Source organism: Candoia aspera, chromosome 3, assembly GCF_035149785.1.
Source record: "Candoia aspera isolate rCanAsp1 chromosome 3, rCanAsp1.hap2, whole genome shotgun sequence".
Taxonomy (NCBI): Eukaryota; Metazoa; Chordata; class Lepidosauria; order Squamata; family Boidae; genus Candoia; species Candoia aspera.
In genome coordinates, this window is record NC_086155.1 from 46,735,534 (window position 1) to 46,752,632 (window position 17,099).

The window sequence follows — 17,099 nt, forward strand, 5'->3', positions numbered from 1 at the left end:
TGTGAACAGGCTACCAAGCACCCAGATCATGATCCCATGACCACGGGGTGCTGAGATGTATATAAATACAAACGGTTGCTGAACAAATGGCCATAAGTCGAGGACTACCTGTATCACATTAACCAGAATTCCACTGTTCTTGGCCTCTTCATACCTGGCTTACATGGAAGTGGCTGAATAGGAAGTGCCATCTGAGAATCTGGGGTGACAGGAAGAGGGTGATGGTTCGGAGGAAAGGCTGGAATCATGACGTAGGGCATGCTGACCTGCTGAAAAGAGTAAGCGAAGTGGTGGACACAGAAATAGATATAGGAAGTATGAAATTGTAACAGTACTACTCAAACAGCCCTTTTTCAGATCCAGGGAGTAACAGAGAGATGTATATCACCTTCTCACTTCATACCCATATTGCAGTATCAAATATTAGGTAGTGAATGTAAACACTCAGACAACACATCTAAGGCAGTGCAAAAAATTTGTTATTCATACTGCAATGGAAGGAGTGAAGTTTCTGGTCAACTTAAAATGCATTTTCATTATGTATTTCTTTGCTAAAAGTGGCAACTGGCTAGAAGTGGGGGATATGAATTGAAGGAGGAAGGGATTGACCCTTTACTCCCATACCAAGGCCTCAATTCCAATCACATTTAGTCTGAACTAAATCCCAATGATTTCACTGGCACATGCTTCACAGTAAGGCATTCTGGACCACAACCTCTTACATTCTGAAAGGCTACATTTAATTCACCATTGTCAGGATATTAATTGCTTCTACATTAATTTATGTACATCTAAGGGGAAAAAAATCTTCATGTGGCACTAGGCACTATTACCTTGTTTTGGCACTAAACCCTTTGTCTTCTAATTTTTAGGCGAATGCCTCCAATTAAGCCAAGCATCAGTGCTATTCCTCAAGGAAAATGGATAACATTTTACCTGGATCTGCTGCTGCAGCAAGTTTATCTTGTGTTGTTGCTGGATAAGTTGTTGCTGTTGCTTGGCAATCTACAAGTAGGAAAGATGAGGTGGAACCAAGGTCCATATTAACTGAACTACATATATTAGGGCCACCTGGGCATGATATTCACTTCTATAAAGTTAAGGGAAGGCCACAATTCATGCTGCAAAACACGGCAGCAGAACCTGAATGCACAGATGCAGCCAATAACAAGTACTGTATGAAGAAGCAAGACACTGGGTACTAAAACCTTCAGGTCAAGGCATACCATGTTTCCCATTTAGATTTCTCCATCTTCATTATTACACAGAATTCCAATGATGAAATTACCACACTGAATAGCTGTAAGAAGATGAATAAGCACATATTTGACCTATTAGCACACAGACAGACAAGTCCTTGGAGTGGGATGAAGTAAAGCATTATGTGCAGATTATTCCATCAGGGTTGGGCTTGAAAGTTCCAGCACTGAATAACCTTAAAGGAAGTCTGATGTCTCAGGCAGCTTCTAATATTAACCTCATCCTATACCTTAAGCTTTGTGGATTTGTTTAAAATCATGGCTTGCTGCTTCATCTGTTAACAGAAGTTGTAATTGGAGCAACAGTCTTATCCATTTACACCACTATTGCTTCTGCACATTAAGACAACACAATGTTCTATGAGCATCAAAAAGCTGTTCAATTTATATGACTGCAGTTTTCATTCCGAGTATGTATACTTGTGTAGTTAGGATTTCATAATATCCCTTTTATGTAGACTTTATGTGCTGTTGCTTACTGACAAACTACAATACATATAGTTGGCAATTTTTATGTCTTGTCTTTTGCAGCCGGAGGCTACACTTTATTTAAGATGGAAAATGGCCTTCAAGAGCTGCAGAGAAGATGGGACATCAGCTTTCAGCCCTTGATTTTTTTGGAGTTGTGGGGTGGGGAATTAAGTAAAACAGGAATATTTAGCTAGAAGAGCTTCCTGTTTCATATTGTGAAAAATCATGTCATAAAATTATGATTTGCTGAAGATAACCAAATGATCAGAGAAGATTCTAAGGGCCACAAAAATGGGCCACAGATTGACCATCCCTGATATAAATATTTGTTATTCTACTTCTAAATTGTTTGCCTTTCCAGGTTGATTTGAGTTAGATACAGACCTATTAATTAATTTAGCTTTATTACATCCCATATAATTTGAAGTTCAAGTGCCAATCAGGGAACCTTCTAAAGACGTATCTCAAAGGCTAAGAAGTATAAATGTAGCAACAAAGTAGTGATTTACTACCTACCTGTTCTTGCTGTTGCCTGGCCAGCTCCATCTGTTGTTGCTGCTTCTCAAACAACATAGCTGCCATGTTCTTCTGCTCTGAATGGGCTGTCAGCAGCTGGTCCCTCAGGATGGACAGCTGGTTAATCATGACCAGCAGCTGTAATTCTTTCTCTGCCAAGCTTTCTTGGGTTCCTGGATTGAGCAAGAAAAACAGAGGAGAGATTAAGAGGGAGAAGGGAAATAGTGAAATTTCAGTCTGAAACATTAAGGGTATCCTGCAAGAATCAAAGAATCTAGAGAATTTCCCTTGTAGGACAAAGGGAGACAGGGAAGACCAACTGCATAGACCTCCTCCATGAGTCTGACAAAAAAAGTCATGCAACATGCATTTTACACTTGGAGACTCAGATCCTGGAAAGCACAAGGAAAGAGATGCTTGTGGAGATATAAGATGCTGCAATTCTACAGGATCCAAACCATCTTCTGACCTGATACGCAGTTGTTATTAACAGATAATTATACTCAAAGATCCACAGCTCTGGTGAAATCACACATGAATCTGTTAAAAAATTAATTCTTCTCAAATGGTTGGGCCCAATTTGGTATGTCCAGTAGCCTGGCCTTTCTCATCCTGGTGCCTGGGCGATAACGCTGGAATATAGCTCCTAAATTTTAACCAGCATACTGGATCAGAATTTGGGGAGTTGTACACTGATGTGCCTGGAGGGTACAAAGTGTGGATTGTCTCATAATGGGAAGCCATATTGAATTGTTTATTTAAATTAAAGTAAAATTCTCTGGATTCTGATGGTATGAATTTAAAAATGTCTTGGTTTTGGATTTAGCCTAACCAAAGTAGAAAAGAGGGGCTTTGGATTCGAAAATTAGGTTTGTTTTCTCTGAACTGGGCACTAAAACATTCACAATTGAGCTAAGGCCATTGCTCACCTTTTACTTCTTTGGATTCCATAGGATTTTTCCCCAGAAGTCTCTCTTTCCATTCACTGGACAATAATTTCTCAATGGTCGGCATCACTGTTACAAGAATATATGAGAGCCCCAACAGGTAGGTTTGCAATTGAGAAAGATATAATTTTCAAATCATAATGCGTAATAATAGAAATGAAAACTAGGTTGGCTCATGGTGGATAATGCTACAGGGAAAGACCAAGATAATCAAGGAAACTGGTGACTTTAGAAGCATCTGATTAGCTGAATTAAGCATCCAAATGTAAAACTGGGACTAACATACATTCCCCCTGCTCTTGTAAATCTAATGTTACTCACTTGATAACATTATAGTCACTCTTAGTGTAATGGGATTGTTTTTCTTGATCAAATATGATCACTTGAAAATTATTACACATTTTTCAATGTAGCCATTTTCATATGCAGCGACCAAGAATCCACTCCAAGAAGAAAAGGATATAAGAGTATATAAGGAGCTACCTTTCTCTATGTCAAGCTAATTGTCTGTCTAATCTAACACTATCCCTCCTATTTCTACAATGCTGCAACTGGAGGATTTTAACTAGAGATATCATGGGCCAGTGTTGTAATAATTTTGAAATGTAGTTGCCCATCATGAAGTCCTTATAGCCACACCTATCAAAGAAAGCTCCAAAATGCAAATGTGTACATGTGTCTGTATTAAATTAAAGCAAAAAAACTCTTTTTAAATTAACAGCTGACAGAATAAAGACCTGGCAAAAGACGGTGAAAAAATGCTGAAGAAATTTGGATTCCCGTCCCCAGATCTATCACTGTGACTGCCAGTGTGGCGTAGTGGTTAAAGCGTCAGACTGGTACCAAATTCTAGTCCACCTTCAGGCACAGAAGTTCACTAGCTGACTCTGGATCAGTTTCCTTTCAACCCAACCTACCCCTCAGAGTTGCTGTGAGTAAAAATGAGAGTAGGAAGCACTATGGATGACAACTTATTTCTGAACAAAAGGCAGGTGATAAATCTAGCAAATAAATAAAATCCACTGAATGATCTTGGCCCAGTCCCATTTTAAGCAAGTATAGCCTATATCTCAGGATTATTACGAACATGGAGTTTATGTGGAAAGGAGAGGGAATAATCTATATTCTTGTGTGCCCAGAGTTCAATAGAGGAGGACTGGGACACAAATGTGAGGTTCAGTAAAGTACAACCTGCCGTTTAGAAAGCTAGTGAAGTTTATTATTCATTATAGGAGAACAATATTATTAACGTATCTTTTAACATTGCCTGTATGTCTGAAAAACCAGACAGAAGGTCTTTACAGGGAAACCAAATACAGAAAATTTCCAAGGTAAAAATTAAGTTCCTCTTTTTTTCCACAGAGGACAAGAAACATATGCATGAATATAGAACTACTTGTATAATGTTACAGATATAGTCGTGGGATGAGGTGAAGTGGGAAAGGAAGACTGCATGAGAAAGAAGATGAACTGTATCCAGTTTTAATAGCTTTCTTCAGCACCAGGAGCAGATCTTTTGTAACTTAGTAGGACTTAATTGACTATTCAAGAGCAAGCCACCCCCAACATACTTTGCATTATAACAGGAATTGCTCACAACAATATATTATTCTTGGGAATGTCTCCCAGCTCCCCTTCTCTTATTATGAGGATTGCAGCTAAATTCAGAGGGAACAGGGAAGCCCATGATGGTTGCCAGATGATGTCATTGCCTCTATAAATAAAAAAGACATTTCATTTTCACCCCTGCCACCAGCACAGATCCACAACACTGCCAGAGTCTGAAGATCAAGGGTCCCGTGATCTCAAACCAAGTACTTTACTACAAAATTATGCCTCTCCCCAGCAACTAAAACAAGAAACATCTAAAAGGAAACAATCTGAAATGGATTTGTGTGGATCTTGTTCTGACGTGTGGGGGAGAAATATCATGTCTGCAAAATGCCCTTCCTACCTTCTCTTAGGTTTTTATTGAAATCCAATTTTTCCTGGTTGCTAACTGCAGGCTTGAGCACAGGGTTCCTGGAATCTAATGTCTTGTCCACTGGAGGTACAGATTCCTGAAAGATAGTGAGCCACTGTCAGTCACCAGCACCCTGCAGGAAATTAAAAAGGGAAGGATAACAGATATGCTTATCTTCACAAAGTCTTACTTTTAAGCAGGGTGTGTCCAAACAACCTCTAGAGTGTAGCGAATGAGCTGCAGACCTGGTTGGTGAGTTAGAGAGCTCATTTAACAGATGAGGAAATCACTGAGGTTTTTCTCTCTCCCTCTCCACCCCCCTTCCCCCTAAATGCTTCAGTTTGCTAAGCAGAAAATGAGCCTTTTGAGAAACTAGGCCCCTTGAGAGTAGCAAGGTATGCCTCATGAGCAGATGCTGGAGAGAATGTGGCCCACCTGTGGGAGAGTTAAGGGATCAATAAATTCACCCAGTGGCAAGGGCGATTTGTTGAGGTGGTCGGAGCCAGGCGATGTGCAAGGAGCTTCGCCCTGGGTCGCCTTGTAGTAGCTCTCGTTCTTCTCTTCTGTTTTAATAGTGCAGTTCACCATACTCCCAGCTCCATTAAGCTCCAGCTGAGGAGAGACAAGACTCCTCATGGACATCCTGGAGGAAAGGATGCAAAGAAAAAAAATACAAAAGATTATGAAAATGAACAGGAAAGAAAGGGCCATGAAATTAACTCACTTTAGAGAAAGATTCGTGTTCCAAAAGTGAAACCAAGCATAACAAGATTTCAGGCAAGCTCAGAAATAATCAGATGGCTGCTACTTCCATTGAACATTTAGACACATGTTGTTCATCATCAAAATAGGACTCCAATTTGCACAGAGCATGCATATGCTAATGTATGGATTTCCTTACTAATTAAATCTATCCCGTCTTACCTCCAGCACTCCTCTAACTTATCTCCAGAGCATAGCAAATTGGTAATTTGGGCTCAGAGAGAGTGACTGGCCCAGTCATCCAGTGAGCTTTCATGGCTGAGGGTGCATTTGAACCTGTTTTTTCCCAGTTCTAGTCCAATACTTTCACCATTACACTATGCGAGCTCTCATACCACACTTGCTGCACATGTAGAAATGATAATCTATATGCTGCTAAAACTCTTGTGTCTGTTTGTCACCTTCAATTGGGCAAAAACGGTGCATCACAGGGCAACAATTTTTGAACCAAGATACCTCAGATGGGCTAACTTACAGAATGTACCCAAAATCCAGGATCCATTACTCCTGCAGGATTGAAATTTGGCAAATGTTGTGGCAGCCTCAGTGTCACACCTTCCGACCACACTACCCAGAAACCCACAGGTTGTGTGGCACGAGGGAAGATGGGAGGGGTGTATCACTGCCTTCTTTCCTGCCAGCAGGCAAGCGGCTGCTTTGGAACCAAGGCTGAAATATGAAATCTCTTAACAGTGGTGGGCAGCCAGGGAAGGATGAGGGGGTGACTCGGATGTCTGCTGGCAAATAGGACTGTCTGAGGGGCACTGCCAGTTGACAGGTGAGCCCTCTTCCTCCCTGGAGGGTGGGGGCCCTTGGGGACACACCAGGATGGGGAGTGGGGATGCAATTTTCTTCACAGTCTGCAGCTCCCTTTGCTTGTCCTCCTCCCAGCAAAGTGACAGGTCAGCGGAGGAGGAGGAGGGGGAGTGATTTTCGATGTTCCCTGCCAGCTTCCCACAAGCAAAGTCAAGGGGAAAGCTGGCAGGAAGGCGGAAGCCACTCCCATTCTCAATGCTTTTTTGCCCACCCGTGGTCATTCCATTTCTCTGTTAGGTAAGGAAATATCTCTGAAAGGATGACCCAACATGTCACAGGTTGTCTAGTTAGAATTTAAAAAGAATACAAGAGAGCCTTCCATTATGGGGAAGTCTGTAACAAGGTAGCCTGTGTGCTTATTCACGATGTTATGCAGGCACTAACTTTTGGGGTGTGTTTAGAGAGTCTCAAATATGTGGCTTCACATTTATACCTCAGTCCCAAATTCTGCTTTGTTCTTGAAAGAGACTTGTCCTGTATGACAAACCATATCCTCACAACAGCCATCTTATGACTAGTCCAACTTCTTAAGACAGCCATTTGGAAGAGGAGCTCGTGACAGTTTCTTGGATTTCTAAATGGTCCTACACATACAAAAATGTTGGGGAATCCTTCCTTAGAAGAACATTTCAGTGACTGATTTACCAAAAACTAAGTCAGAATTTGATGAGAGTCAATTATTAAATCAGGTGCAGACAAAGTTAAATATACCATACACATTTTAGGCAGTGCAATAGACACACAATATTTTTCCTGCACAGAGGCAAGAAAATCCTGCTCTGTCCCTCTCAGAGGCAAAGCACTATAGTGCAACCACACAATAATTTTCTAGTTCTAGAAAGACAAAACAGCAGAAGCACAAAGGTTTAGGGGCAAAAGCAGCCTTCATAACTGGCCAAGTGCCACCATCATTGCCACTTGGAGTTCTGGAAAAGCACAGGGCAGTAATTACATAACAAACAAAGCCTGTCTCAAGCTGTGAATTAATCAAACTGCTGAAAATAAAACCTTCCTCTCAGGAACTTCAGACAAAAGAAATGAAAACAACAGGGCTGGCTGGGTAATGAAAAGCCAGCACACTGAATGGGGGACAAAAGGAAGTTGAACAATAGGGTGTTGGACAAAAGCAATAAAGTAAAGGGAAGTGTGACAGCTGAACAATGAGGCACTGTGCACGCCAGAGTTTCTGATCTTAGCAAGCTTTTTTATCTCAGTTCCCTGCCCTTCTATGAACAAATCATTGTGCTTTTCAGGCTACTGAGTTTCCTTTGCCATTTGCTTTTTGGCTCCTGCAGCCATTCCAGTTAGAACCCTGTGCCTTTCCATTTTCGTCCCTGGTATGCCCCTATCATGCCATAGTCCACCATAGACCAAACAGATTCATCTTCTGAAGACAAAAGACATCCATGTGTTAGGGAGGAGCACTGATAAGTGACAGCAACTCACCCCCCCCCCCATACATCCAATAAGACATGCCAGCTGATTACTATAGCCTTTAGCTTTCTCTCTCTGGATGATAACAATACAGGTCTTTCTGCCTCTGGCACGATACTGTCAAAGGAAAAAATCTTGGTCTCTATTCATCTCTTTTGTTCTACCTTGTGCTCAAAAGACATGGCTAAGAGGTTACAAGCATGCTGGATAATTTTTGTTGATGCAAAGCAAGGACACTTCCAACCAGAGGCTTTTTAAAAAAAAAAAATGGGTATCCCACAGGTTTATTCAGTGCATCCAAATTCAGAAGCCCAAATGATACAAGGAATTGCTACATGGGCTTCCATGCTGACTCCACAACTGAATAATACTTAACATGTATTTATTTTCTATGAAGCATTTTGCTTGTTTTTAATCTATGTCACAGGGAAACCCTTTATGCATGTTTCCCATACGTAAATCTCCCTGTGTTCAACAGAGTTTACTTCCAGTTATACGCAAGACTGAAACCCATACATGTGATTATAGGACCATACTATATAAATATATAAAGAAAAAAATTAATGGAGTGAGAAGTTTAAACAAAAGGCAATGCATGAATCCATGTGTGGTCATGGTAGAAACAAGGAAACAAGGTTCTGCAAGAAAAGAAAGGTATGGAGAGATATCAAATGCACACTTCTTTATTAAAAAGGAGTATATGCAATGCATCCATCTGAAGAATCACAAGCAATGCAGGAATCAGCCATCTAGGCAATCCCTATGATAGATTCCACTGGAGGAGAGATTAAGCATTCATTTTCATAAATATTGCAGCAGAACTAATAAGGAAATTTTATTACAAAATATATTCTATATATACCCAGGAAACACATTAATCTGTTGTGGCCTTAAATTAACCATTTTGTAAAAACTTGAGAGATATATCTCAAGTTCTTGCCATAGGATATACTGCAGCATAGGCTATTTCTCCTTCCAGCATCCAATGCTATCAAATAAAGTAGCAATATGAGGATTGACTACCCACAGAAACATGTTACTTAAGCAAATATAACATTTAAAGGTTTATAATGCTAACCAAAAGCACTTGTTAACTGTAACTCCAAAAGGAAAAGAAATCAAGGTCACATGCATATCGCACATATATTTCTAGTACAATATACTGTAATATGGGACGTGGTGGCTTTGAAATGGAGATGAGCACCGCCCCCTAGAGTCAGACACGACTGGACTTAATGTCAAGGGAAACTTTACCTTTACCTATACTGTAATGTCTGGATAACTTTGCTGCTCATCAACAGTGGTAATATCCTTTAGTTATTTATGGTCATTCAGAATGGAATAGCTTCCTTAAAACACAGTATTTCCCAAACTACTACCCCCTGATCCATTGGAAGATCTAAAGCTCAAAGCCAGCATAGACTATGGTTTTACAGAATGAGGTTCATGGACGTTATACTGTAATCCAATATATCTGAAGGGAGACAAGTTGGGAGAAGTTGAAGCAAGGAGCATTACCCTCATCTTCTCTTGGCCTTATATGTATGGCAGAGTATATGCTTTGTCATGTATTCTCAACTAGCTACGGGGACTTTAGCTGGATCCCATTATTTTTTTTTAATTGTGTGGCATAGCAGTTTGGTGTTCATGCTACTTTTTCTTGCTGGAAAATCCTTGTCAGGTCCAGCAGCCAGATGTGTAGACTATTTAGCCATGACAAGTCACGTTGCCTGAGGTGCACCATGAGGGGCTAGTCTACATTGCACGAGTTGGGCTGAGAGAAAGTGACTGGCCCAAGGTCACCCAGCCGGCTTTCATGCCTAAGGTGGGGCTAGAACTCACAGACTCCTGGTTTCTAGCCCAGAACCCTAACCACTAGACCAAACTGGCTAGTGTTTATTTCATTAGAATAACAAGAACAATTTGAAATTGCATTATACAGGTAACTGGTAAGTCAAATGCCTGGTTAAACATATTTTGTATCAGAAGCAAAACATAATAAAAATAAAGGAAATGGATTACCAAGAAAAGAGAACAGAAGCTGATACAAGTTTATATAACTTAGGCTCTCTCACTCTGCCTATAGATATTTAAATAGATAGAGCAAATATCAACTGAGAGAGACTGAGAAAGAGAAGGACCTATATTTAGATATAATTACAGGAATTGACTAAAATTATAAAACTATTTTGGTAACTTGTACACCTATATATTCTTCCTGTTAGGTATTAACTGCTGATGGAGAGCTTTATGACCCCTGCCACCCTTTTTAAGTTTGCTTTGTCTTCAGACTTGAAGGATGCCTTTAAATAAAGATCTGTCCTCTAAAGTAGGACACCTCCACATCCCAATGTTTAAACTGAGCACATTATCTTGAATATTTGCCCCTTCATCTGGCCCAGAGGCATCATTTCCAGAAGTTCCAGTGATTTTATATGTCATGGCAAGGGTCTGTTAACAAGGTTCCTATCTAGATTTGTAAGAATCCTGTGTTTGTTGCTTTGACACCTCAGTGTTGTGTGCAACAGGAATAAGAAATGAGCTTTAGGATATACCCCTTTTTCTTCCAGATACAAGGGATGTTGGCAGGGCAACAGTCCACACTGCAGTAAATTGTGCATGCAGAGCCTCAGGCCACCTTTCTCAAGTTATCATACTATTCATTTTACAGAACAGCTCAAAGAATTTGCAGAAGGTCAGCTTAAGAGAAATGTAAAAAGGATCTTCAGGGCACCCTGTCCTGCAAAGATACAATGAGCAGAGATGAAAATGAACTGAACATAAAGGAGCTTGCGGTTTTGTCCCAGTCCTTATTACTTCAGAAACCCTGTTGAATGCATAACCCCATTATGCCAAGGGGGAAAGAAAGCCATATTCTTGTCGCAGGTCTCGCTCGCTTGCTCACTGGTATGTAGCCATGTAAGGGGGCTGCATTGTCATCCAGACAATGGGGGAATCAAGAACAATCAGCTGGTGGTGAGCTGAAAATGTATTCATTCTAAAAGAGCACACAAAAGGAAAGTTTCAATCCTCCGGTGGGTCAGATTCCTATTGTACTTAACATTTGTACCACTAGAAGTTTACTCTTAAAATGGGTCTGCTGCTTTAATAGGTGTGAGTTTGAAAGGAGACTCATTGTATTTTTATTACATGGTTTGCTGAACAAAAATACAGCCAGTTATACTTGTTACAAGGCTTGTTCCAGCAGTTAAGTCCATTCCCTATTCTAACAGTATCAGGTAGTTATCACAAAAGGCGGGGGTGGGGGGAAGAATTGCTCAGAACAGCAAACAATGGGAATGGGGACAATTGGCCTGGCACATGGAAAATGTCTTCCTGTAATAGGCCTTTTTTAAATGTTTCTTTTTCTTGTGCTGAAAGGGGGGGGGGCTAAGCAAAGCTCAAAGTCTTCTAATGTATCAGACAAAGGGAAAGGATGTAGCTGAGGCTGAGACTTTCTTAACAACATTCAAACAGAATTTGACACTTGTGTGGATAATGAAACAAGCCAAGCTGCAAAGCACTCAAGACAGCAACACAACAGTTTTTTTCATATTATTAAATAGCTGACATTTGTATAGCTCTGATATATAAAAGTTGGTGGTGATGAGCAATCTTTCTTCATCTTGACAAAAATGCTTTATCACCACCATAAATTATTCTTCACAAACTGGGTGCTGAGAGCTAAAGAGTAAATTCCTGGGTACATCCTACAGAGCCCTAAACCACAATTTAGAAATCGCACAACATGCTAAGCCAAAACTAACATGTATTATAGTGTAATGTAAAGTGTGAACAACCCAGATAATAATTACTTTTTAGACAGAACACATGAAGCTGCTTGTACCAAGTGGGACCAGTGGTCCATGTAAGTCCAGTTTTGTTTTGATTTTTACTTTCTTTTTCAAAATTTTACTTTATTGCCTTAACTGGCAACAGCTTTCACATCAACATCTCCAGAAGAGGGCCTTGCCAGTTTTACAGCAAGAACCTTTGAACTAGAGATGTCAGAATCTGACACTACATACTCGTCTTGCAAGGTACGTGCGCTCAGTCTCAAAGATAGGGTGACTTCTACTACTCCATCCACAATTAAACCAAGATCTAATTTCAAGTGACCTACCTCTAACTCTGTAAAATAATGTTTTAATTTATATTTGTAAACTTTTTCCAATCATTACCATCACCACAAATTATTTATTATTTTTACCTTTAAGGGTAACAATCCTCCCAAAGTGGTTTACTAGCAGCATGAATTTTTGTAAATAAAAATACAATAAATATTAAAAAAAACAAAGAAATGTCTAGAATCCTTCCCATGCATTAGCTGCTATTAACGGCCCTATAGGGATCGGACTGAGGTAGGGAGGGAAAAGTCCAGCTGAGGCAGGCTGCTTTTCTTACCTGCTTTTCTTCTTCTTATAGTTAGAAAATAACTCTCAGCAAGTATGAGACCTTTATGAAGACAGAATCATATTTCAGCAGTACACTCGTATCTATATTTTAAAGTCATTTTATATCAATGTAGCTTAAGGACACATTCAACATTCAGATGATTCTTTTTTTGTTGTTGTTATCCCACCCTTATTATTTTTATAAATGATTCAAGGCAGCAAACATACCAAGCACTCCTTCCTCCTCCTCCTTTCCCCACAACAACCACCACCCTGTGAGGTGGGTTGGGCTGAGAGAGAGGGACTGGCCCAGGGTCACCCAGCTGGCTTTCAGGCCTAAGGCAGGACTAGAACTCTCAGTCTCCTGGTTTCTAGCCTGGTGTCTTAATGCATATCAGATTATCACAGACCAAATCATTCTGATGTAGTGACAGAATGCCATTTGATAGATCGATCCATTATAAACAGTCTTGAGCTAACTCTGATCCTATGTACTTAATGCTAAAAGATGACATTGGTCACTTGTTTAGTCAGGGTTCTGGGCTGAGCTAGGATGGCAGATATTTTGCTGCTGCTTGGCAACAACCCTACACAAAAGAAATTCACCTATGTTTCAATGAAAGTAAGGACTTCGTCAACCTCTCAACTTAATACCTAGCATTATTTCTTACACACCACTGGAATTTCCTTCTCAAAGAACCTTACCCTCTGAGGTGAATTTACATACCTAGTTGGAATCATCACTGAAGGCCGAGTCAAATTATTTATTAACCCCAAAACTGAAATCTTTGGATGGTGCCAGACTCTCTCAGCAGTGGCTTTGCAATTTTTCTACCCCTCCATTGTTATTTCTTTGTGGCATACATCCTGCTATTCTCACTCTTGTACTGCCACCCTTCCTGGCCAAAGCCTGACTATCTCTTCTATTTATTGTGCAAGGGTGGTTCCAGTGCCAGCAGCAAAAATATCCACCCTAGAACTGGCACCATGTGAAAATCTCAAGATCTGAAACCAGGAAATAACATCTTCTGTGATAAGGTAAAGCCTTCAACTAGCTGTACATGATTTCTAAACCAAAATAAGATGATTAGAAATGAAAAAACCTCTGTTCCCATTTGTATCAAATCTCACATCCACGTAATTGGACAATGACAACGAGAACAAAAAAAAAATCACTGAAATGTGGCATGTAGATAGCAGATTTGGGTACTCTCAGAAATAACTATTTTCCCAAACAGCAAAACTAACTCACAAACAAAAATTAATTAGTTCAAATATTTCATGCAAACTCACAAATGATGAGGAATTGTTAAATCAACACATACTCATATTTACAAGCAATGAAGATTAGCTCAGACAAGCAGCCAAGTTCAAACTATTACAAGTTAAAAAAAACACAAAAGAAATCAAGAGCAAGGGAAGCAATCATTCAAGTTATAGTAGACAAAAGGCTTAGTTTGTATGTCCACCCCTAGCAAGTGGATTAGCATGCTAATTCTAACTATCTTAAGGACAGAAAAGCAATAAAACAGAGGAAGATAATATTTACCAAATTTCAAGTAAAAGGTGGTGTTGCAAAAAAATGAAATGGAATAGCTGTGCACTCAGATGCTGATAAAAAAGAAGAGTGTGGGGAGTAAAAGAAGAGAAACAGAGGAAGCCAGAAAAAAAAGTTCATAATTACTTGTTCCAGAAAAAGGAAGACCACAAAGGACCTCATTTCTAGGTTGCTAACAGAGAATTAAAGCCATATGCCCCTTACAGGCTACTGTCTAAAATTTTGATTTTATAACCCAAATTTATTAAAGCACAAGGCAGGATAAAACAGTAGCAGCAGCAACATATCAATTGAGTTATTGTACCCCAAAAATCACATACTCCAGATGGGAAAACAAAAGATTAAGCTGTAACCAGTGAACCACGAATTGGATAAAACAGATTGAAAAACAGCCAATAATTAAAATTTGACTGGATATTGTAAGTTCTGAGTTTCTTGAATTAATCACCAAACCCATTTATCATAGTGCCAGAAAGCTTACAGCACAATCAAATGTGCCATGAAATCTTGACACGCCCTGGGCAAGGGTCTGTGCCAATGGAGACAACACCATTGCAGCCACCTCAGTTCTCTATTGCTTCTCCTGCCACTATGAAATTGTCATGCTACTAAGTTCTGTACAAGTCACACCATCTTAAAGGAACAGGCAGCTGAATCAATCAGGTATTACTTTAAGGGGCATGCGAGCCTTGAGGTTACTAAAATACAGTAGCTGATCACTGTGACCTGTATTTGGGAGTCATTTAGGGGCTCTCTCAGGCTCCAGGGCCTGAAACCAATGCCCCTGCTCCACTATAGTGCCTGCTACTGGGCTCAGTGGGAGATTTATCAAGGAGTAAGGCATTTTTAATGCAATGAGGATAGAAGGATCTATCTGGACAGTAAGTCAAAAAAGGTCCCAAAAATGGCTTATCGTCACAAGGAATCAGGAGAAGCCTTACCAGTCTTGATCAAACTAGTGTCTAAGGAAGATAATGAGAGAAGAAGGAATGGCTAAGAAAAGATAAACTGGTAGCTTTAAGTATTCACAGCAATGCTCTAGATCAGTGTTTCTCAACCTTAGCAATTTGGCTGGCTGGGGAATTCTGGGAGTTGAAGTCCACACATCTTAAAGTTGCCGAAGTTGAGAAACACTGCTCTAGATGGTACAGGCAATAATTTCTTGTCTATAGCCAAATGCTGCTCTGTGGCCTATTAAGAGGTGGTAAAAGTCACAACTAGGGCATTTTTTTTTCTGCCAGGCTGGGGATTGGCCAATTCAAAGATTCCCTTCATAAATTTACTGGCAAGTTGATGACTGGTAACCTCATGTGCAATGCCAGTTTACTTTGTGTTATTGGGGAATGTCCTTCAGTTTAATTAGCTGACAAATGCACATCCCTCTCAATTAATTAGCAGCCACGTCTTTTTGTTTCTGGGGATCCTCCAAGTTTCTCCCAGCTGGATTGCTCTGTTAGGAGCACTGTACCTGAGCTGCAAAATTCTAGATGGCCACAGGAAATCAAGCGAGAGGTGGAGTTTTCTGTATCTTTGCTGCCACCTAGTCTTTGGATTCTGCTGCTCAGACCTGGTAGTCTTACGCTTTCTCTAGAACAAAATGAGGAATTCTGGGCCAAACCTTTTGGACAATGTCAAGGTATCATAGTACAGAGAACAAGCCTATCTGAATTACAGTGTAACAAGAAGCCTCACCAGGCTCTTTCATTTCAATCTCAGCTGCTTCCAACCTGCGATTGCAGCCAAGCATAGGAAGCTGCTTCATTTAGAATAGAGGAGGCTGATTCCTCAAAAAGGATGAACTAGTATGTGTGTTTGTGTACGCATAGCAACTCTATTCCATTATAAATTATCATTTCTTAATACTATGTATATGTATAGTTCATGCTTAGTTATATCAACCTGCCCTCATTTTTTAAAATGTATTAAAAAAAACATTGTTTTAAAGTAACTGTTAATATCTGCCAACTTCTGGCTTCCAAAGGTGTAAGAAAGCAATGAGGTTTGTCATCCCCTTAATACACAACTGCTAGGGTAGGCAAGGTTTTTTTAACCAAAAATCTGAGTGTTTGGTGTCAAAGTTAGGCATCAGGTGAAATGCTTTTGGTGCACCTATTAATAAAGCACTGCTACCCTTTGACTCAAATTCCTAGAGAACCTGGAACAAAGAGGAAGCTGTCAGTAATACAATCTGTGTCGATATGCTGAGTATATTTCAATGCTTAAGAAAACATGCCCTATATTCAAAACAAGCAAAAAGAAATTCAATGAGCTGAACACATTAAGGAAACAAATGTGTGTGTGTGTACATTTATTCAGTCCTGGGTCTTGCTGTACATGAGGCTCTTTCTGAATGTGGTTCAGAAACTTAAAAGTTCAATTATGGCTGCAAATTGTCTGACTTGTTAATGGTATACATTTTATCAATTATAAAACGCTTTCAGTGGTTACCAGTCCAATTCTGAGCCCACAATTACTTATCTTTAAATCTCTGTATATCTTAGGATTCAAGTACCTAAAGAAATACCATCAAAACATATGAGCGAAGTTTAGATTCTGGCTTACTATTATTATCTAGATCAGTGTTTCTTAAAGGGTGGCCCTAGGACCCCTGGGGGGCCCCCAAGACCGTCTGAGGGGTCCACAAAATCAAAATTATTGGCCAGATATTGAAGATATTTGCAGAAATGTAAAACAGTATCACTCTTCTCATTATTATTTTCATTTGTTAAAAAATATAGGGTTTTTCATGAAAAATATTTTATTTATGTTAGTATCTAATGGGTTTAATAATGTTATTTTTACATTATTCAATAAATATTTTACAAATGCATCAACTTAAAATTTTAATATGGTAAATATTGATACATATAACCCATATAAAGAAAAGCTCTTTTGGGGTCCTCCATAATTTTTAAAAGTAGGAAGGGTACCTGAGAGCAAAAAGTTTAAGAAACACTGATCTAAATACATATTTTTTCT

At 39.6% G+C, this 17,099-nt stretch overlaps 2 protein-coding genes across 5 annotated transcripts in view; one reads left to right on the forward strand and one right to left on the reverse strand.

The window, feature by feature from the left end:
* Positions 1–17,099, forward strand: part of GOLT1A (golgi transport 1A) — a 321,971-nt gene that overhangs the window by 103,746 nt on the left and 201,126 nt on the right. The window lies entirely within an intron of this gene.
* The window catches only part of SOX13 (SRY-box transcription factor 13), a 65,042-nt gene that overhangs the window by 19,605 nt on the left and 28,338 nt on the right, over positions 1–17,099 (reverse strand). For 3 of the 4 annotated variants that reach the window (XM_063297547.1, XM_063297545.1, XM_063297548.1), the window contains exons 2-7: positions 5,592–5,799; positions 5,148–5,253; positions 3,176–3,262; positions 2,247–2,419; positions 937–1,005; positions 155–269 (exon numbers count right to left, since the gene is read on the reverse strand). In XM_063297547.1, coding sequence (XP_063153617.1) covers positions 155–269; positions 937–1,005; positions 2,247–2,419; positions 3,176–3,262; positions 5,148–5,253; positions 5,592–5,798 — 757 coding nt within the window. In that variant the 5' untranslated portion in view covers position 5,799. The remainder of the gene's footprint in view (positions 1–154; positions 270–936; positions 1,006–2,246; positions 2,420–3,175; positions 3,263–5,147; positions 5,254–5,591; positions 5,800–17,099) is intronic. The other variant, XM_063297546.1, reaches the window with a different exon arrangement.